The sequence below is a fragment of the Eriocheir sinensis genome, chromosome 29, assembly GCF_024679095.1.
Source record: "Eriocheir sinensis breed Jianghai 21 chromosome 29, ASM2467909v1, whole genome shotgun sequence".
In the NCBI taxonomy this organism is placed as follows: Eukaryota; Metazoa; Arthropoda; class Malacostraca; order Decapoda; family Varunidae; genus Eriocheir; species Eriocheir sinensis.
In genome coordinates, this window is record NC_066537.1 from 16,520,495 (window position 1) to 16,543,294 (window position 22,800).

Sequence of the window (22,800 nt, forward strand, 5' to 3'; positions counted from 1 at the left end):
GGATTCATTGAAGGAAGGAAAGTAAGTGTGGATTCATTGAAGGAAGGTAAGGTTCAGAAAGGTGTGGCTTCACTGAAGGAAGGAAAGCAAAGGTACGTGTGGCTTCATTGAAGGAAGGAAAGGTTCAGAACAAAGGTGTGGATTCATTGAAGGAAAGAAAGCAAGTGGGGGGCTCCCGTGGGGGTATATCCCCCCCCCCAAAAAAAAAGAAAAAAAGAGCAAGTGTGGATTCATTAAAGGAAGGAAAGCAAAAGGTGTGGCTTCATCAAAGGAAATGATACTGCTATCGCCGAATCGCTAAAAACGGATAGGTAAAGGGATAAATGGACTGAGGTGAGTGTAAGTAGTGAAGATGTGACAGAGGGAGTGTAGTGTATTCGGCCTGCAAGTGTCACGCCAGCAATTTGACGCTGGCTCAACAAGGGTCAACACTGCCTCACACGTGCAGACCCTTGATTTGCTTAATCAAGTAGTGGTGATAAGACGAGCCTGGGGGAGTGGAGAGAAGGCGCTCTGGTGTGGCAGAACAAGGACTGCCGTCCCTCTGCCCAAGACGGAAGCCTTTACACAATCCACGAGAGTGCTCAAATAGGCCCAGATAATGTGAGTGAATTTGTATGTACTTCTGAGTGATATATCTTGTCATTGTCTTAATTTGATTTAAGAGCTAAATGATTCAACGATGATTTATTGCCTAAGTGTAATTTTATTTTGTATTCGTGATTTTGAAGTGAAATAATTTTGTATTCGTGATTCTGAAGTGTGTTTCTTGTTCATTACAGGTTTGACCAAAAATAAATTTATTTCGTCAAAGACAGTTCATCATTCTACCTAGCCGCACCTCATCGGGCGTTAACAGTTACTATCTTGGGAGGAGTGGTGATTCTGCAGTACTGGGGGATAGGTATGCACTCAAGGCACCACAACACCTATGGTCATATAGCACTGATTCTGCAAGAGACCAGGAAAATTAAACACGCAAGTAACCTTTCCATTTATGTCGACGCTCCAACTACTCCAACAACACATGGTACTTTTTGGCAAGGCGGAGCGAGGCGGGGCGGGGCAAGGGCGAGGGCAACGCAGATCATAAATTAAGAAAAATAAAAACTACCCTACAGCATCACATTTATGAGCCCTTCTATCAACATTTTACTTGTACGTTAAGACCCAGTGTAAAAAGAAACCAAACCTCCTGCCAACTACAGTCTTACTTTAATCCAAATCATGCAAGCTACTTTCTACTTCACTAGTGGTTACTTTTTCTTAGCAGTGAGGCTGATTTCGGAATTGTCACTAAAAATTTTCCGTAAAACTAGCACACACAAACAGCTACACACAAAATGCACAACAAAACCTCCCACCCCAAAAATCAGACATGAGATCAGAAAATATTTCCCTTTCACTGACAGATTAATTAAGATGACATCCAATGCCCTCAAAATATTGCCACCACTAAAAAAATAAAAATAATAATAAAAAAATAAAAAAAAGCTCTATACTGGTGAAAGAATGAATGCCCTGGTTATACACTGATCAGTAACTAAAAAAAGTCAATGGTAAACACAAACTAAAAAGTAAACTTAGGATTTGTGAAAACCCAAAAAGAAATAATATTGACACATTTGAAAGTAAAAAATAAAACCATAAAAAATAAAACCAGACATATTACAACTCCTGAGGGCAAAGAACTGATACCAATAATAATAATGATAATTCCACATCCTTTCCCTACCCTACCCTGACCCTCTTCCGCTGCCCCACCTGGCCTGGCCCCCTCCCGGCCCCGCCTTGCCACAGCGACAGAATACAGGAAAGACATGGCCTGTTCTTGAGGATGAGTCAAATGCTACACACATCATACATCATCACCATCATCATCATTATTAGTGTTAGTGAATGTTCTTCTGCCTCCTCCACAGACAACAAACTGAAAAGAGGCACTAAATATTTGTGATAAGTAAATGGGAGGCAATTAATCTTAACAAGAGAAAAAAATAATAAATCACTCACTCCTAGTATAGCTGCAAATTAACGGAATGTTCTAAAAAATTGACGAGAATCTACATATCATAATGTAAGTGCTAATTATTTTTTCCTAACTTTGCATGGAAGGTAAAAATATTCCAATAACAGCAATTCTTTCAGACTTCCTTTACTGATTGATACGAACATGCACATCCCAACAGATATTTTCTTATGATTATCAAACAAATTAACTAAAGAAGTTAACATGTGGTTTCAACTTTAGAAATCATAAATAAAAAAAAGGCTAAAACAATCATTAACTGGCTGTTTTCATACCAAATTTCTTTGACTAAAATAAATGTGCACACAAAAATGTATGTACACATGGATATACATACACACAAACACATACAACCAGGCACTTGACAGATCATGAAATGCTTTCAATATATTACAATAAAAATTGATGCCTGGAAAGTAATGACAACTCGGGAAAGAACCTAACACAATAATAATAATAATAATAATAATAATAATAATAATAATAATAGTAATGGGTTCTATAAAATAAATGTGGAATAAACCTCTTTCCCACATGAGTACACACAAACACACATGCATGAATGCACACACACATACACATACACACACACATAAGATGTCCTACATCCATGAGTAAATAATGGCCATAACAATGATAAACTTTCAATACCATAACAAGTGATTCCTTTTGAAGTCATGCTAGAATTTGGACCATTCTCCTCAGTTATGCAAGTGATTTTTTTCTTTTGGAACCAAGACAATACCACCATCACCATCAATAATATTAGAGTACAGTGTCTCACAGTTCTACCTTTCAGGAATTTTTATAAGTGAAGGGTGAGCAGAGGTGAAGGGAGGGCTGGGCTGGGAGAGGAGAGGGAGGTGGGACAGAGGGGATAAAAACATCACAGTCACCTAGCTAAGACATAATATCACCTGAAACGCACCACAGTTACCGAAAGAGAGAGAGAGAGAGAGAGAGAGAGAATGCAGTAGCAGCAGATTAAAAACGCACTCAGTCAACCATTAACGCAACAAATGATGCTCACAAATATGGCAATCTTAGTAGCAGTAGCAATAATAATAATAATAATAATTATAATTGTTGAAGTAGAAATAATAATAAGTATGTACACGCGCCAGACTAGACTAGACCACATACAGTCAATTCACTTGCTCTCACATGCAAGAATAGACGAACGAATGACACTAAGTTAAATTAACGCGAAAAACTGCAGCGTATCGTCACCAACAACGCAGATGAATATGTGAATACGATGAGCAAGTGAACAACCAAATAATAAAAGTAAATGAGGAAACAAACGGTGTGGTCAACGCAAATAATTACCTAATCGTTTGAGCAAAATAACGCGAATGGAATCAAAATTGTCTATAAATAATAGTAATAATCTCAACCATTTCGCCGATTAACCCTAAACTTACGCACTGTAAATTGGCAATGTTCAGAATCACGTGAGCATTGAGTTTATGCCGCGACGACTAACCGGATAAACCCCCATTGCAACTCCCCGCTACCCTCATAAAAATATATATATACGCACTCTTATTTACAGAAAAACGCGCAAAAGACGACAATTACATGCCAGAGTAAAATTAACGCATCCCACGCCGGGTGAATCTCAAGAAGTGATGTAAAAACCGCGAAGACAAAATCTGCCAAGTGACAAATGACGAATCTTTTACAAGTGACCGCAGGCGACAGAGGCAGCCATTTAGGAAACTCTGCCGCAACTTGAAATGTAAAATAAAATGCATGACGGGTGAAACAAAATCGAGGCAAAACATGAATAATCACAAAAAATATACTCTTCTGGCCGACTGCTTTTTGGAATACAACGCACCGCACGACCCAATAATTCTGCCAACTACTGCGAGCAAGCAAGCAGAAGAGAAAGAGAGAGACCTACAATCCTATTTATCACATAATGAAGAGGGGGAGAGAAGAGAAGATTGAGGAAGGTGGGGGGGGGGAAGGAAAGAGTGGAGGGGAGGGAACAGGTTCACTATACATACATATAATTTCTCCTCTCACTAATACACTTATCACAGTTGAAAGAAAAAGAGCAACAACTATAATCATAACAATTTGTACACATTAGGGAGACTGGAAGAAAACAAGTGGTGATGGTGGTGGTGGATTAACCTGGCGAGTTAAAACAACAATAAAATCCAGCACCGATTGACACCGATTGACCAACTGACCGAGTGGCTGATAATTATAATTTTCCTCATGGCTTGGGGCTTCCTACTGGACACTGCTGACCAAATCCATATCCTTTATCATCGTCACTGTCATCGTCCTTCTTTCCATCGCTTTTCCAGCCAAGAATTAACATTAAGACGAAATAATATATTACTCAAAATTAACTGATTATCAACAATAATTATTTGTACTAGAACATCGGCAATAATGAGCAAAAAAATACAACATACAATTAAAAGTAAACCCTATCTTCTATCAACAACTGCGTAAAGGGAGAAGGCATTATTAACATTAGCATTCACATCACGGAAAAAATTATGCAGTGTCAAACTAACCTAACAGTCCCTAACTTATTAATGACTAGTCAATAAAACCATGAACTTGGCCTCTCTGCCACTGAGCATGATGGGGAAAAAACAGGTAAACGAAGAAAAGGCAAAAAAATATACTAAGACCCGCTTTTAAAAACTCAAATTCGCCATGACACGAATTCCACTCAAGATACACGCACGCATTCACCCGCCTATCACTCTGGTAATAATAAATAATAAAAGTACACAATGGAGAGCAGCACATCACACACCACCTCCTCCAGAGCCCCAAGATGGAGCCAATCAACATCTTTCTTTGAAGGTAGTAGGAATCCTTGAGTTTGTGCAGGAAAGTGCAAAACTCACAGGCTTGCGTGCTCTGGTAGAGGTGATGAGGATGAGCCACCGTGAGCACCCTCCCAACTCCTAACTTTTGGCCTAACTTGATACGAGCGACATTGCAAACTCTGACTGACTGACTGACTGACTGACTGAGCTCTCCCTGCAACCCACCCTGTCCCTAATCCTACATCTTTCTTACCTAAGCGACGTACACTGGCTGCCCCGTGGCCCCGGACCCTAACAATTTGCCTAGCAGCTACGGAGAGGAGCATTGAGGCGAAGACCTATTGTTGTCCCTGTGAACGCGGCGAGAGGAATGGACTGGACGCCCTAACAAGAATTTAATGCTTGCATGCTAGCTAACTTGCTCGCTTGCTTGTGTTTGTCTGTCTGTCCCCTGCCTAACCTGCCTTCGTTCCAGCTGGACTGTAATCGATAGACCGCCAACGATGGGCTTGGCGTCGTCGCAAGCTCACATAAACCTGAGCGTGAAGTGTAAGAACCACGCTCATATAACTCACGCATGTAACACGCTGTTCCTTTTGTGTCCAAGTAGTCAGCCCCAAGCCACGGTGTATGGATGTAAACAGTGTGTCTGTGCACTAAAGACATGCATACGTGTGTGTGTGTGTTTCAAAGGCAACATTCAACAACAGTGGATAGCAGTTACACCATTTTTCTTTTCCTTTTTCATAGGGGGGAGGGACTGGTTTCATGTGTGAGGTTCTTGTGTTGCCTCGTTCAGTCCCCTGCCATCCCCAGGCAAAGGTTGATTGTTTGGGTTGTTAAAGGAAAGGCAGGCCATGTCAGATCCGAGTTAATGCTGGCTGCGCAAACTATTACTTCTTTTTATCAACACTAGCATGCACAAAGTGTGTTCACAAAAGAGCGAACGAATAAACCAGTTGACTTCTTTGCAAAGGGAAAGAAGGGGGAAAAGGGGAATGAAGTTTTTGTGTAGATGAAAGTATCTTAAGAAAAGGGATTATGAAAGATGAGGAAGAGGGGGAGGGAAGAGAAATATAATGCAATAATGGGTATCCAACGATATCTTTAAGGCACAGTCTAGGAAAACAACAACTGAACAGAGCAGCGGCCCACTCCAGGCTGGCAAGGTCTCCCCTACAAGACCAACCTTTCAAGATAATAAAAAATGTTAATGTCTTGGGGAAAGAGGAAGGAGGATGAGGAAGTCAAGAAGAAACAGGTTAGTGGTGTAAAGAAAACAGAGATGGGAAGAATAATGCAACATGGATATAGATATACACCTTCTGACCCTAATGTTACACTAGAAAATAATAAAAGGGTTAAAAATTATTACAGGGAAGAATTGTCAGCATTTACAAATACCAATGCTCATTACTTGTTTCTTTTCTTGATGCTTTCCAAGACAGCTTGAACACTGGCCAGGCTCTCGTGGGAGGGATGATTTAGTAGTGGTGGCCATGGTGTCCTACCCTGGTGGTGGTGGTGCATCATCCTTTCTCCTCCTTAATGAAGGGCAGCTTGAGTCCTTCCGATGTGTTTGAAATGACACCAATGAAACCGACACACCTGTCGCAGATCTTGACATATACACAACAATTGCTGACTGGCTGACTGGCATCACCTCTTGTTGCATCACTCCCACACGCATGATGGCCTTTAGGGTAGTTGTTCTGTCTCAAACAAGATGGTTTGTGCAGCCACACTGGTAGACAGACTGCTCACCAGAGTAATTTTTACTTTCCCCCCCACACATACTTCTGACCGCTTGCCTAACCAAGAGACACAACAGGAGTGCTCTCGTCCATGCCGTTGGTCAGGAGCTGTGGTGGTGGTGGCGAGGTGGCCTGTCCAGCAGCTGCCTGGCAAACAACCAAGACACAAACAGATGGTAACAAGAGATGTGAAAAGTGGTGACATACTGGCTGAGGGCATGCAAGAGACACCGCAAATAACAACACTACTGACAGTATTTTGTCTACAAATACACCAAACAAACTGCTACAGGGGCGACAGGGACATGCACGGGGCTCAGGCTCCTGTGCCCCGGCACCCCCATGTCGCCCCACAAAATTTGCCGTTCCAAAATATGTTGAACCCAGAAATATTTCGTGCCCCTGAAGGGCCCTAGCTTGCCCCCGATGGCCCTAACCTGAACCTAGCTGAGAAACCAATATTGACAACTGAACTGCCCCATAACAGCCCCATCCTACTGCCCTATACCAAATTTCCAAATGTAAAAACACGCCGCTGAGCCCCGCGACAAGAACAAAAGTGTCCTGCATGTATAGAAAGTTGATATGTGTGGCTACGGCCCGGCCACTCCTCGGCCCTTAACCTACAAATTTTGTGTGTGGGGCAAGACCCCGGCTCCCCGGACCCCGGACCCCGCTGAGGCTCCCCATGACGGCTGCCCAACGCAGCGACAGCCTCCAGCACATCCCAGCAGTGATGACATGTATTGCACAGTAGTTACCCACTTGTCATCAAGGAGTCAAGTGTAGAAGTAGCAGTAGTAGTCATAGACTCTGAGAGGAAGTGATATTTAACTTACTTTGCATAACAGTACAAAAATCAAAGAAATCACTATGATCACAGTCGTTTCCATTAAGTCCTATGTGTGCACGGGAAAACAAAGTACAGGGCGGCCTCAGTCCCACACCCAACCCAGGGGGACCCGGGCCATGCGTGGGACAGAGAGCGCCCCGGCAAGGCACAGTACAACCACCAGCCTGGACACCATTCATCATCATCACCCTCACCATCTTCATCAAACTAAGACAAGTTGGCAGGAGCAGCAGGGCAGAGTGCCCCGAGGACCCCCTGCCCTGACCCACCCCGCCCAGGAAAAGTAGCACCATATTGGGGTAGTGGTGAGGGTGAGTGAGGTCGACGGCCCCGGGCTGGTGGATACTGTTGTGAGGCACACACTGCCCGCGCCCCGGACGCCCCGCACGCCCCGCCGGGGGAACGCTACATGACCCGTGACTGGTGAGAGGAGGAGGTCATGGTTGGCACAGGAGACTTACAGTAGTGATGATCATGTAGAAAATAAAAGCTTCCAAGTATTTACATATCTTACACATTACAAACTAACCACTAAAGGTGGATTAGGGCGGGGATGACGGCGGCAACATTGGCGGGACGGACGGGGCAACGGGCAGCCTCTAAGTGGTGCACCCACACAGCTGCACACGCCCACCACTGCAGGCGGTGCACAGGAGGTGGGTGGGTGTGGTGGTGGTGTTATGGTGTGCTGGGGACCGACGAACTCCCTCCCGGCCTCCCCCCACCCACCAGGGGCGAACCACCCCCCTCCCTCCGCCTCCCCCCACCCACCCTAGACCGCGAAGTCCCTCCCACGACGGCACGCGCGCGGCAGCCACTCCCTGCCTAGCCCCTACCCTTGGCAAGCAGCCCTCAGGCAGTTGGACCAGGGCGTGGCTGTGAGAAGAAGATGCATCCCTCCCCCCACCCAGGCTCACTCCGGCTGTGGCCTCCTAACACCGTGCGCCGCAGAGCTCGGCCAGGACGCTAACTCCCTCGTCCTGGGCTCTGGTCTTCACACAGGAGCAGCATCACCTGTTGAAGGAGAGACAAACTCTAGCTCACACAACAGAATTACAATGGAGACATTATTATACACATTAATGCAATATGAAAAGAAATCATGAAGAGAAGCACAAAAATGAGGTAATAAAAACTATCAGTCAGTCTCACCTGCTCACACTCCATAGTGCTGAGACAAACGTTCCTTGAGGGGAGGAGGAAACTGCTCGGTGAAGCGTTTCCAATTGTCCTCGCCCACCTGCTCCTTGAAGCAGTGTAAAATCTACCCAGGAAGACAAAAAAAAATGTGGTAAAGCTCCAATAAAACTAACAATGCATTTCTATATTTTCAACACACACACACACACATAAATTCACAACATGACATACATCCAATCCTACACTTCCTATCTTAACCTCACACATGATGAAGACATGATAACTGGCTGAGTTACAGCCAAGGTCTCAGATTATTGACCTTGACCTTCCCTTCCTCACTTCCTTCCCTTTACAAAGAACATATCAATCAAAAGAAGCCTTTCAAGCAAAGCAGTGACTATACCATTAGGAGAAAGTCATCATAGAATGTTAGTGAGGACAGAGAAAAGCAGCCCCTGTAACCAAGTCTCAACTCAGCCTACCTACATGCAGTCACCTGGGATACTACCACACACAACCCAGCTCCTATCAAACACACGTACCAACACCCACTGACTTATTACATACAAACACCTCCATAGCCCACTCATACACATGTAGCAACACTTTCCAGCATACAAAACTACAAACCTTGTGGAACATCTCCTTCAGGTCCTGCTTGGGGTTGATCCAGGAGGCAATGGCATCACAGAAGAAGATGAAGTCCTCCACCACTCCACCGGGGTTCACACTGATCATGTTGCAGACCCCACGGAACGCCGAGTCCTTCTCTTCGTTGTCACGTATGTTGCGCAGTGAGATGCACCTGTGGTTGTGTGTATGTGTGGGTGTGAATGTGTATGAAATGGGTTTTGTTTTAAGTATATGTGAGTGAGTGAGTGTAAATAGTGTTGGATTTGTATAGAGGAATGGAGTGAGAGTGAGTGGATGGATATTTTGGTGTGCATTGGTGTTTGCAGCGTGGGATAATATTTGTTTTGTGTGAGCGTGTGTAAGATAAAATGAGGTGAAAAGTAGGTGACAGGCGAAAGTGCACAAGGGCATGGTGGGAGAGAATTTGAGAGATGAGGAAAAAGGGGGAATGGAGGAAGAGACAACAGAAAGTGGATTTGGTATTGATGCGAGTGGAAATGGATGTGGCGGTGATGACGATGGAGGTGGTGGGGAGTGGGGGGAGAGAGGATAAAGTACGGATTAGCCTAACCGATCTGAGGCAGCCTCCACAAGGGGCTAAAATAAAGGACGAAAATAAAATAATGAGAATAATAAGACACACACAGTGACAGAACACGTCTCCACGCAAACCTCCATTGGACAGAGTGTTGTTAATTTGACTCGTTATCATTTTATTTTGAACGGGGCGGGGGAGGGGCTGTTTGTTAATGACTATAACATTTTCTCGCTCTTTTTTCTTCTATCTCCTTTCATTTTTACAATTATTTTTTTTTAGGCTACAGTAGTTGTATGTTTAAATGTTCTCTCTGGACACAAGGACTACAGTCTACCCAAAAAAAGGAAAACGAGTCAGCCATCGGAATAATAAGAACAATAATAATAATAACGGCAATAATAAGAATAATAATAATAATGTACAATTCTACTATGCTGCTGCTGCTGCTTCTACTAAAAGTCCAAAGAGGTTTGTATGGAAGGTGAACAGAACAGAAGGGGAACTCAGGGGGTAGAAGAGTAACTCCACACTTGACACAAACACAGCTCCACTCAACTCAGCAGAATGGGGGGAAAACTCAGGAATCCTCTCATACCATGCTTGAAAAAGAGAAGCCAAGGGACAAGGCAGGGTTCGGAGGGGCATGGAGTGTAGGGGGATCATGAATGGAGTGGAGACAGAGAGCTTTTAAAGGAAGACATAAGAAACACTGGTAAATGTTTTAGACTGAGTATTCTTCAGGGTGGAAAGACAAGAGAAAGACCAGCTGCTTTAGATTTGGTAGTGATAACAGTATGAAATGCAAAACGGTGAAACTGGAGAGAATGGAAGCAAGGAAGAAGAGGTGACGAAGAATAAATAAACTCGAGGGAGGAGATATTAGGAAAATCAAAAGAAAGATTGGCAGTTGGTCTATGCAAAATAGTAATGTGTATAAAAAAGAAACAAATCAAAGAAAAAGAGGTGAAAGAAACCGGGGTGGGAGGTGAAAAAGAAGACACAATAAGGGAAGATAATAAAGAATAAAGCAAATAGTATTGGGCTATGTGGAAAGGATGCAAAAGAAAAAGTAAGAGCTGAAAGAAAAGGGAAGAAATACTAACAAAGTCATGAAAGTCTGAGGACAGGAAAAGACAACAAGGACTGAAACAAATCCAAAGGGTGTGAAAAAGATAAAAGAGGAATGGGGAGGGACAGGCAAGGGGGCGAGGGTTAACACTTTAAAGCACGTATATATATACACGCGACTTTCTCTTACCAAGAACTATGACAAATATGTGAAGCCAAGAGGAATATAGAAAAATTAACTCACAAAGCTTACGGTGCAGGGGAGAACACGCTTTGTGGGGGAGGGGAACCACTGAACACTGAAGCAAACACATAGGGAACACAGGGAGGGAGGAAGGGAAAGGTGATTTGGTTCAGGTTGGATGTGTGTTATGATTACTATAGGGGAGGGAGAAATGAATAGACACACACACACACACACACACAAACAAACAAACAAACAAAACAAAAAAATAAATAAATGAATTGTATTTTCTTCCATTTCTCCATGTGATTCTCTCTCTCTCTTACACATTCATGCTCTCTCAAGCCCACCAGCACACACACACACACACACACACACACACACATATCCACACAGGAAGGAAGGGTAGATAAGTGGGCAGGATGGTAGGGAGCAGAGATAAACAATCACATATACACATACAAAACAAAAAACACTACTGCTTAGAAACTTAATGAAAAAAATAACAAAAAAGATGTTTAACTAAATAAGGTTCTCATATGGAGATAAAAATCTAAAATAAAATATAAAGAAATAAAATGGGTCAATACTAGTGAACTAACTTTCTAGAAAAAAAAAAAAAAAAAAAATCAACAATAATAATAATAATAATAAACAATTACACCTAAAAATATCACTAAAAAGGGAGAGAACCACACACACACACAGAACCACTACTGGACTAGGCAGAACCAGGCACGCTGACGCCTGGCCTGGCTGCACCGTGGAGGAAGGAGTTGATGCGGCTTGCTTCGGGCCAGAGGAGAGCAATAAGGGTACAGGAGCTGAATGGTGGCACTGTAGTGAGTGAGGGGGAATGATGGTGCGGCAAGGCCAGGCGACAACGCTACACCCACACCATGAGCTGACTACCAGTGTGGGGCTCAGGCTGGGCAGCGGGCGTGAGGGTGGGGCGGGGCAGGGCAGGGCTGGACTCACCTCTCCCCCATCTCTCTCTCTCTCTCTCTCTCTCTCTCTCTCTCTCTCTCTCTCTCTCTCTCTCCAGCCAGAGTGGGTACCCAGGTGGCCATAGAACCCCCACAGATACCCACAGCTGCCCGGGGCTGGAGACAGGCCCCGAGGTGCCCCGCCGCCAGCCAAGCAGCCCCCGCACCCTGCTGCCCAGCCCAGCCTGGTACTACAAGAGTTAAATATGCCCAAAAAATTGTTTTCAAAGAACTGACTATTTGCAAATTTACTGACTGAAAAAATGTTATGATTTTCTATTATTTTCTTTTTGTTTTCAATGTGATTGTTAGAGGCTTTAATGTAAATAAATCAAATTAATGGTATTTATGTAGTATTAATAATAATAAGATAATAATAATGAAAAAAAATTGTAATATAGTAGTAGGATACTGTAAACACTGAACTGTGGAGATCAATGCTAAAATGGAAGATACAACTGAAAACTGAGGGTTTACACACCACTGCCTGATAAACTGTTGCAAGAGGGGAGCCACTTCATTGGGACACACATAGCCTAGGCGTCCAATTGTTATGGCTAAAGAGCACAGCAACACCCAGGAAAAAAAGAAAAGAAGAAAGAAAACCATGACATAATGATAATAACAAACTATGGGGGAAATTGGTAACAATAATAATAATAATAACAATAATAATAATAATGATAATAGTACTAATAATAATACTAATAATAAAAAATGAGAAACTGAGTGACAAGGCAATAATGATACAAAATCATTAATTACTGATTAAAACATCAACAGTATAAATATATATAATATATAGATATCTATCTATATAATAAACTGGACTGCTTTAATATACCTCAAGTGTAGTATACAAAGTGAATCACTTTAAAAAAAGACTGCAAACTAGTGACACAATCATTAAATAACCAATATAGCAGTAATAATAATGGCAATAATAATAATAATAATGTCAAACAAGTGAAAAACTGTCTGAGGCTACAGGGCAGGCTGCCTACACTGGGGAGGGCCCCAGGCCAGCCTGGGGGGGAGACCCGGGGGCCCAGCTGGGTACTGTATTTTACACAGAATGGCTAAGAGGATTACGTACTTTTCTAAAAGAACAAGCATCAAACTGGCCACTCTGTAAGGCATACTGATGAAGTTTAGTAAATCATTTACCTTACTTAGGACATACTGTGTGTTGGGGAGGAAGAGGGGCACAGCTACAGGCCAGACACACCAAAAACATCCATTAATCTAACTATTTCCAACACTCAAAATAAACCTTTATCTATATAACCCAATCAAGTTGCAAGTGAAATAAAATATATTCAAAACTGAAAACCTCGGCTGATGCCTGGCCTGAGGTGTTCCTGCCTCCTCCCTGTGAGTCAGGACAAGGTAGTGCAATACTGGACAGCAACACTTGTGGGTGACAGTGACAGGGAGGTGGTGGGGAGATACACTGTCCATGTGTTATCTTGGGTGGAGCAGACTGTTGGGGGCTACACAGGGTGGTGTGATGGTATAGTTTGGTATACTGACATATGATTGTGTTGTGTGGTGTAATGTATGTGATGGTATGATGCAATAAGATGCTTTATTGTTGTGTAGTGTTATTTCCTGCTGTGGTTTGATGTGGTATTATTATGGCAAGGTAATGTGTGGAGTTGCATGATATTGAAATGCAAATGGAGAGGTGGTCTAGTGGTGCAAGATGGAATTTTTTTTCTTAAATATGTAGCAAAGAGGCAGAGGAAGCTACAGTCTAAGTATTGCTAGTGTGGATCATCCCCTTAACTTGGGATGCATAAACTGTAGCAACAGCAGAGCAATAGGTTAAGCTGTGACAGTCTACTCTGGACTAGTAGAAACCGGGTCTTGATAGCTGCAGGTATCCCATTTATTCTTAAGGTGACTGAACTACCTTGTCCCTTCTTAGCACTAATAGATTTTAATGAGTCACCGAGGCACAGATTCCCAGTACAGACTGGCTGCCTATCGATGGAGGGAGATGACAGTAAACGTTGACATGTCCATCACCATTTTCCCACACAAGCAGGTTGGTGAGTCAAGGAAAGTCTCAAGAAATAAAAGTTCAATGGTGGGCATAATATCACCCAGTACAAAAGACTATGCAATGTTTATGTATATTTTAAGTTTTGTCATCCAAAACCATGATGATGACTATGATTCCAACACACAATTGTCACAATGAAAGTCTGAGGTGGAGTCCTTGCCCCCCTTCTCCCCCCAAAATGCTCATTCAATCCTGTGCTCCACAGGTGGGGAAAACACACCAAAAGATGGCGGAAAATAACATCAGAACCTTCCATGTCCTGCCAACAGCCTTCCTGCCTGGGAGTCTGTGCCTGACTGGGACAACAATACAACAACAAAACATGGAATGGGAAGGAACTTTATGGGGAGAAGACAGTTAAATATGTATTATATATATGCTCTTTACTTTACAATTTTGGTTCAAAATTTAAGAAAACAAATCACTAATGTTAATAATAAATTAATTTACTTCAAATTAATTGACTACGACCCCACCCTGGCAAAAATAATTGATGTGAATCAATATATACACACAAAAAATCATAGTTCATAAACTACTGTCATTTAATAAAATCAAGGTGACTTAGGGTGAGAGTATGAGGGTCACTAATATCTGATTATATAAAATCAAATAAACAAAGGAATATGCAATGGTCGTTGGGTAGGAGGGACAGGCAGTGGGAGGGGATTATGTGACGGATGGTGCTGGTGGGGGGGTCTGGAGGGGATGAGGTGTGAGTGGGCAGATGAGGAGGGAGGGAGGGTTTACCTGTGTTCTCAAGCAATGTCTTGGGTGTGTTGGGCTTGTTGATAATGAAGATGAGGTCATTAAGCACCAAGTTGATGTACACCCTCATCTCTGGGCCTGCAATGGAAACATGAGGACCAGAGATTATAAACAGAAGGACAAAAAAAAAAAAAATAAATAAATAAATAAATAAAAATAATAATAATAAATAAATCTCACGTGCACACACACACTAAGACATAAGACAGGTAGATTTTCTCTCTCAAAAACACACACACATACACAACTAGGTGGATACGTAAACACACACAGATACCTTCTCCATAATGCAGTGGTTAGCACATTTGCCTCACAACCGAAACGTCCCAGGTTTGATCCCTGGCCAGCGAAGAGACAGATAGGCAGTCTCCTTTAATCTGTGCATCCTATCCACCCACCAGTTACTGGTTTACTGTGTGTCAGTGTGGCATTGTGTCCTGTCTATAAGGTGTGTGTGGGTGTGAGGTTTCAGCCATACCCAGAGATCCATCACCTGAGCCCCAAGTTCATACGGGCAGAGTACTGACTAGTGATCAAGAGTCTATCAAGTGGTCACACCATGGTGATTTACACACACACACACACACACACACACACACACACACACACACACACAGACTCACCAAGCTTGACTGATATCTCCCCAATGGCCCAGGTAGCATTGTTGCAGACTGATATGAGTTCTGGGTTGAGGTTCTGGCCAAGTATCGGCATAAACTCAGCTGCATGAAAGAAATGGAAGGGAATTAAGGTACAGAAGGCCAAGAAGAGGAAAGGAAGGGAAAGAAGTGATAGGAAAGAGAAAAAAATAGAAGTGACAAAAAAGTGGATAGAGGAGAAAGACAAAAGTGAAAAAAACATTTGGTTAGGAAATTATATTGTAACACTCTCTCCAGCAACCAGACTTTGCACATGAATTTATTTCCAATCTTTACATAGAAAATATCAATTCAGTCTTAACTGATAAATGTACACCCAACCTAGTATATCTTTTTTAAAACAGTGGAAAAAGACCAACTTTAAAAAGAAGAATGGAAAAAGATAACTGCACTTTAACACTTCCATAACACACTAATAAAGAACATCAACCTGATCATGTCATGCACCTGTAAACTTTGTAAATTTTTTTTTACAGACATGCTACTATAGTCAGTTTCACCAGAGCTGGCGGGCCTACGACTTCAAAGATGGACTCGCAGACTTGGTATCATTGCTTGAGTGACGATACAGCACACTCATTGGCCAATTCTTAACTTGTTCTAACGTGCATAAAACTGACTTTGTATTCCTACCCAAATCCTTTTTGAGTAGTAAGGTAACAGATTGCACCGAAAAAACTAATGCAATAATATCTTCATCAATTAGTATGTGCTTTATCAATGAGCGGTGCAGAGACCGTCACCCAAGCAGTGATGCCAAGTCTGTGAGTTCACCCCTGAAGGAAAAAATCTGCCAGCTTTCATGGAACTGACTATAGTCATCCTCTCTCTCAATGTAATGAGTGTTCTGTCACTTAGATACCTTGGAACCACAGAAAGACACTCTTTTACTTTATTCATGTGTTTGTAGATGGTTAAGTTATTACCAATCACTACAAACATTACCTACAACGCATACAAATACATATACACACACACACACGCACTCTTGACTGGTTGGGTTTAAGATGGTGTGGATGAACCAAGTCTGAACTGAGAGCAACCATCTACTTACATATACATGGAGCCACATACTGGAAGCATGCTTTGGTCAGGTCACCCAGCAGAGCAAACGAGCTTTGTCTAACCTCTGGCATGGGGTCCTGTTAGAAATTGGCACAAGGTTAGAACTTAGGGGCTCCCAGGGTGTGGATAACGAATTAATCTTCATCTAGGAAAAAAAATCATGGTCTTACAACTACCTAGGATTTAACAACGCAAAAAATATATGAAGGAAAAAGTATTAGGAAGGGGTTGCTCATCTTGACTTAAAACTTCTACCTACAACCTGGATTAGTTCATCATTAGCTAGGCAACTTAATTGTGAGAGGATGCAGGAGGTTCATCTTTTAAGACTGTTGCATTCACTTGTTTTCCTCCATCACTTGCAGCTCTGAAACACAACACTCCTCACCAAGACAGTGAACACACTTTCTTGTGCTCTGAGGCGTGTGCATCCAGGCCACTAGTCATGATGGAAAAACAAGCACAACCCCAGATATAAACTCTGTGGTTGCACCCTCACACATCAGCAGAATAAGACAAAATAATGACAATGAATACAAAACAAAGCCACCTCAAACTTGACCAATGCTTCAATCCCATTAACTTCGCAAATATGCCCTTCACTCATCATTAGCATCCACAGGCAAGCCATGTTCCCCTCTCCTAATCAGGCTGCATGTGGTCAATGGATGCTTGGAGAAGTTAAGTCCTACTGGTGGATGGTGGGCTGGTGAGGACAGGGCTTATTGTTGAAATTAACATGAATAAAGACTAACTATAAAGCGTACTAGAGGTTACAAGAGGTTTGCATGCACTGGGCCGCCTGACTCACCTGCATGGCCTGGTAGAGGAGCTGCATGATGTTGGACTGCTGCACGAGTTGGCCCACATGTCCGTTTAGTCCCTCAGCCAGCCCGGACAGAAGGTCAAGGGAAACGATCATGAAGTCTTTGTCAGCCGCCTCAAACTGGCCTGGGTTCTGAGCATGTGCCTGGAGAGAAGGAGAGATGGAGGTTAAGGTGAGAGAGATGAAGGTTAAGGGTGAAGAGAGATAGTTAGAGGTTAAGGGTGAGAGGAGAGATGGAGGGTATGGGTGAGAGGAGTGATGGAGGTAATGAAATTATAAGGAAGTGCCTCTGATGTAAACAATAAAAATAGCCACCCCAAACAGTGCACTTCCCTGGAACTTTCCAAAGACTCCTTCTCAACAACAGGTGTGGAATTCCTTAATGCTACAAGAGTAATCATCCATCACTATGGATGGATGTGGTTTGTTTATAGGCAGCGAGGGTGCTCAATGCTCACCAAACTGTTGGGTTCTTGAGTGATCTAGATTCATATAAAGGAGGAAGAACTAGAGAAAATGGATGTCAACTAGTTTACCTTCCATAAAAAATAAAAAAAACTTGTCAAGTGTTGGAAAAGTGTTGAATTTCGTGGTAAAACTTGTCAGAAAGTGTTGTGTTACGAGGTGCTGGGTACTCACCATAGTCTGGTTGAGGGTCTGCTCCACCAAGGACACACACCGCTGGTACACGGGGCCACAGTACGGCAGGAAGCCAGACTGCAGAGCCGTCGCTACACTGGACAAACACTGAAATAAAGGAAAGTTGTTGATTACTCCGACTCTTCAGCGTGTATCTTTATAACTTTCAACAACCAGACATGAATAAGTAATTTAACAAGGTAAATGGGAAAAAAAATGAATGAAAAGGGATTCAAATGGATGGATATTGCAATGTTTTCAGATTACTGTACTCTGCATACTGTACTCTCCAGTTTCTGACCCCAAAAAACTTCAATAATTAACAGTTATCAATAACTTTAATTGAATAGTGTAATTTGCATGAGTACGAGTTTTGGGGTGTGAAACCGTTGAATATGACAATCTGGCAATGCAGGGATAAAAGCACTGCATCCATGTTAAGAGTAATGGTATAAAGGAAAGTGATCTGCCGCTACCAAGCCACCACGGACACCCACCTCCAGCAGGGGGAAGAGGTCCTTGTCTTCATCCTTAAGAACGTTCCACTTCTCAATGAGCGGTGGCATCAGCATCTGAATGTACTCCTCCTTGTTCAGGTAGTTGCCCACTGAGTCTGCCAGGGTCCCAATCGCATCATACAAGATCAGAAGGTTCTTGGCCTGTGGAGAAAGGGAAAGGCGTGACGCTGAGTATGACAGTTCATTTGTTGTATCTTTGGTTACGTATAAGAGGAAAAATATAACTTCTCAATATTCACCAGTTTAAAATATTAGTGGTCTTTGAAATAGAGAATAGTAAGTATAAAGATTACAATACAGAATTTCTCTTCTCCCCATCACAAAGAAAAAAGCTACTAATACTAAGTCTACTAAAGTATCTTTTCTACTGACTTTACTTCACCATACCAGAAGGCCCCAAAAGAAGTGACTCACCTGGTACTTTTTGAAGGCAAACACCAGTGTCTTGAGGATATCTGCCAGGTAAGGTACCAGCTCCGTGCACGCTTCCTCCTCTAGGGTGGCGAAGGCTGAGCAGGCTGCTTCCTGCACACGCTTGTTGCTGTCCAACACACACTTCAGCAGCTGACAGATGGGAAGAGGAATGATAGTTAAGTGCGTTTTCCCATCTCTTCCTTCACCATACTTTTATAATCAAGTCCAGTGCTTCTTTATTTTAAGTAAGAACAAAGTGAGAATTAGGTGAGAGCTCAATTTCAGAGACTTTCCTGTCTTCTTCAAGATGAGTAATAATTGGATGGGTGCACACAAACTGGTGAATATACCCTGAATGAGGTCACCATAGCTTTCTAGTTTTATTTGTTTGTCCCCAGCACCAGCCATCCCCCCCCAGTAAGGGTCACGGCGCCAAAGAGGCAAAATGTGGCTGGGGGCGGTGCAGCTGGCAGAAGGAGGTGCATTGTCTTGCATGCTTATGACTCATTCACCAACGATGTCCAACCGGTAAAGTTGGTGGGCCCGAAAGCCCCATTTGGTGGATCTAAGGAGCATGCTAACCCCTCATTCTTTCTCTCATTCTGACACATGATCAGGGTTACCCATAAACTTCCCCAAAATGGCCAAATAGGAAGGAGAAAAAAAAAAAGGCCCTTCAACCCATTACTGTACAAAATCTTTAGAATCAAAGAAAACTGTGGCCAATGTGAAACAACTGCAACTCACAGCTTTCAAATATTTCCTGCAAAACTTCTGAAAAGTCCATTTTGGTGGGAAAACTGCAACATTGACAACCCTGCATATGAAAATTCTAAGTACCAAACACTAGTACAATATGTAAAAAGTGTCTTTCCATTACACCATCTCCTGTCCCCCACGAGGGCCTCACCTCATACATGAGCGGCTTGAGGTAAGTGTGGTCGGGCAGCACCACCGCCCAATGACAGTACCGAGAAAGCGTCCAACAGGTGATGGAGCGGACAAGAGCTTTCTTGTCTTGCAGACAGCTGATCAGGTAGGGGATGAGCTCGGGCAGGTGCTGCGTCATGCCGTTCATGCAACCCTCCGCGATGGCGCCCAGAGCCAGGATGCCTGAATCATGGGGGAGGGAGGTCACAGAGTAATCTAACACTGTCTCACACTTAATGATTAATAAAGTCCTTTTCCTAAAACATGACTCGCATACTAAAAAAAGGTCAGAAGTCTTCATAACATATCACCATAAACTGGACGTCTCCACCCAACGGACCAACTTATCTTCCTTTATCATTTCAGCTGATCACAAAGGTACACAAGGATATGAGGAAATAAAAGGCCACTCAGCCTATAATGGCAGCTCCTGAGAATTAATTGACTGGTAAAAAACTAAGTAGTTCTCAGGGGATGCCACAAGAACACTGACTAGTCTCTTCTCAAGCTCCTTATATCCTAGCAGAGATTTTACATATATTTGTGTGTCCTTGTGGTTCCCTGGGTGGAGAGGCTGGATAGGACACTTGACTAGAGGAAGATACTTTAAGATACTTGTGTGGAAAGGATAGATATGATGGCCTTTTAGGTGGAGAGTATAGGAAGGACTATAATGGTAAGGCCAAATGATGAGAAGAAATGTTGAGAAGAGTGATGGAGACAGAGGTACAGGGACATGAGAGGATGAGAAAGGGAGTATTTGAGAAAAACAACTATCAGAGGATATGTATGGCCAGGAAGGATGGAATAGAGCCATCAGAAACATTAACTTCACATATGAATGGGAAAAAATGAAGAAAAAAAAAAAAAAAAAAAACCGCTGGGTGGAGATAACAGAGGGAATGGTCTTCACAGCAACAGCAGGTTCTAACCCCTCACCTGACTCCCTGATTTCCCACTCTTGATGGAAGAGCGTCTCCTTCAGTATAGGCAGGATCACTGGCAGCATATCCTCCCTGAACACGTTGGCTAATACATCCAGGGCCGCCGCTGAGCACTGAGGGGGGCAGAAATAAAGGACCCATTACAGCGAGCTACTTAGGCGAGGGAATAACATGGATAACATACTAACACATACACAAACCAAAATATCATCATAACTCCCTCACCTTCCGTAGATTCCAGTCAGAGAGAGAAGAGTCGTCGTCCAGTCCGTCATCTGACTCGTCATCAGCAAACTCTTCCCCGCCGCTGCCACCATTCTCCATGGGCTCATGGCGGATGGTGTGGCGGGACTTGTGGAAACGAGGCTTGATGTCCTCACTGCGGTCTGGTACACTCTCATCCTCCTCCACGTCACCCTAGTGGAAGAGATGGGATGGATGCAATTAGTTGGTGTTTGTGAAGTAAGTTTATGTGTACCAATGGGGTAGGGGAAGGGAGTCAATGTGGCTTTGTTAATATGAGTCAAGGATTTATTTCAAGTCCTTGTAGCTTTGTTAGTTTGGGTCCGAGATAGTGGTGGTGAAGCAAGGTTTTTGACATCAACTGAGATAAATTAATTAATTCATTCATTCATCTTTGACACCTGCTCCGAAGAGCTCCCACCAGGAGATGGCCATGGCAGAAGAGTTTTCATCTCTATCCAGACACTCCCTCCTTGCCTGCTCAAAGTTTCTCACGGATCTTTCCCCCCTCTCCCTGACATACTCCTGCACCCTATCTATCCATTTCACTGGAGGTCGTCCTCTAACATTCCCTCCCTCTATCCCACTCACATACACCCTTCTAGTCATCTTTCTCTCCTCCATTCACTCCATGTGGCCAAGCCACTTTGAAGTCTGTCGCTTCACTTCTTCCACCACTCCACACTTTTTCCCTTCACCCACGCGACCCATTCCAAAACGCTTAAATACATTTTCATTACTCATTCCATCCATTCTACTCACACCACAAATAACTCATTTCCGCTGCCTGCACTCTAGACCTCTGACTTTCATTCCAGGCCCACGTTTCACTTGCATATGTTGGTACTATTACCGTATTTCTCAAATCCCTCTTTACTTCCATGCTCACACTTCTGCCATTCATGATACATCCCAAAGACCCTACCACCTTTCTTCCTTGCAAAGCTCTTTCTCTTGTCTCCTGTACCACCATGCTTACACATAACTGATCCAAGGTACTTAAAACTCATTAACCTCCTCCATTTCTTCACCATTCAAAATTATTTGCATTCTTTTTCTCATTCAGTTCCCACTCTATACGGGCATACAAAATCCACAGCCTCACTTCTACTCCTCTTTACTTTTATTGACATTTACTTTCAGCTTTCTCCTTTTACTGCAATGAGCACTGTGTCATCAGCAAATAAGGTTGAATTCAGCACCCACTTCCTTCCCTCAGCATACATTTCTACTCAAAGTTCCCCAACTTTGCCCTTCATTTCTCTCATAACACCATCCATATAAATATTGAACAACCATGGTGACCCTGCCTCCACCACCTTTATATCAAAAATTTGTTTTTGTTTTCTCCACTTTTTACACATGGACACACACACATCATACAAAGATACTTATTGCATTAAGCAGTTTTCCTCTCACACCATATATCTTTAAAACGTCCCACAATGCCAGCCAATCGACTCTATCATAAGCTTTTCGAAATCCATGAAGGCATCATACATTTTTTTCCCTTTTGCTAATATTTTTTTTCTACAATCCTGAAGGAAAATATCTGATCCACACATCCCCTTCCCTTCCTGAAAGCCTCCTTGTTCTTCACTAATTTTCTCTTCTGTAAATCTTTGCACCCTCTCTATTATGACTTCCATATACCTTTCCGGGTATACTCCAACACTCCCCTCTCCTTCCCTTCCCCTTGTAAACTGGGACAATGATGGCTTTGGTCCAGTCTGCTGG

At 42.9% G+C, this 22,800-nt stretch overlaps 1 protein-coding gene and 1 non-coding gene across 4 annotated transcripts in view; both read right to left on the minus strand.

The window, feature by feature from the left end:
• Positions 1-983: 983 nt before the first annotated feature.
• The window catches only part of LOC127005179 (transportin-1-like), a 45,154-nt gene continuing 23,337 nt past the window's right edge, over positions 984-22,800 (minus strand). For 2 of the 3 annotated variants that reach the window (XM_050873853.1, XM_050873854.1), the window contains 14 exons: positions 21,046-21,237; positions 20,816-20,933; positions 19,857-20,059; positions 18,947-19,096; positions 18,512-18,673; positions 18,015-18,122; positions 17,361-17,519; positions 16,539-16,626; positions 15,449-15,547; positions 14,808-14,903; positions 12,471-12,546; positions 9,211-9,385; positions 8,593-8,704; positions 984-8,454 (listed from right to left, as the gene is read on the minus strand). In XM_050873853.1, coding sequence (XP_050729810.1) covers positions 8,597-8,704; positions 9,211-9,385; positions 12,471-12,546; positions 14,808-14,903; positions 15,449-15,547; positions 16,539-16,626; positions 17,361-17,519; positions 18,015-18,122; positions 18,512-18,673; positions 18,947-19,096; positions 19,857-20,059; positions 20,816-20,933; positions 21,046-21,237 — 1,734 coding nt within the window. In that variant the 3' untranslated portion in view covers positions 984-8,454; positions 8,593-8,596. Of the gene's footprint in view, positions 8,455-8,592; positions 8,705-9,210; positions 9,386-12,470; positions 12,547-14,807; positions 14,904-15,448; positions 15,548-16,538; positions 16,627-17,360; positions 17,520-18,014; positions 18,123-18,511; positions 18,674-18,946; positions 19,097-19,856; positions 20,060-20,815; positions 20,934-21,045; positions 21,238-22,800 lie in introns of those variants that run through there. The other variant, XR_007758365.1, reaches the window with a different exon arrangement.
• LOC127005311 (small nucleolar RNA SNORA53) lies at positions 19,334-19,525 on the minus strand. Its single transcript, XR_007758426.1, has one exon. It is a non-coding gene; the product is annotated as a small nucleolar RNA SNORA53 (small nucleolar RNA).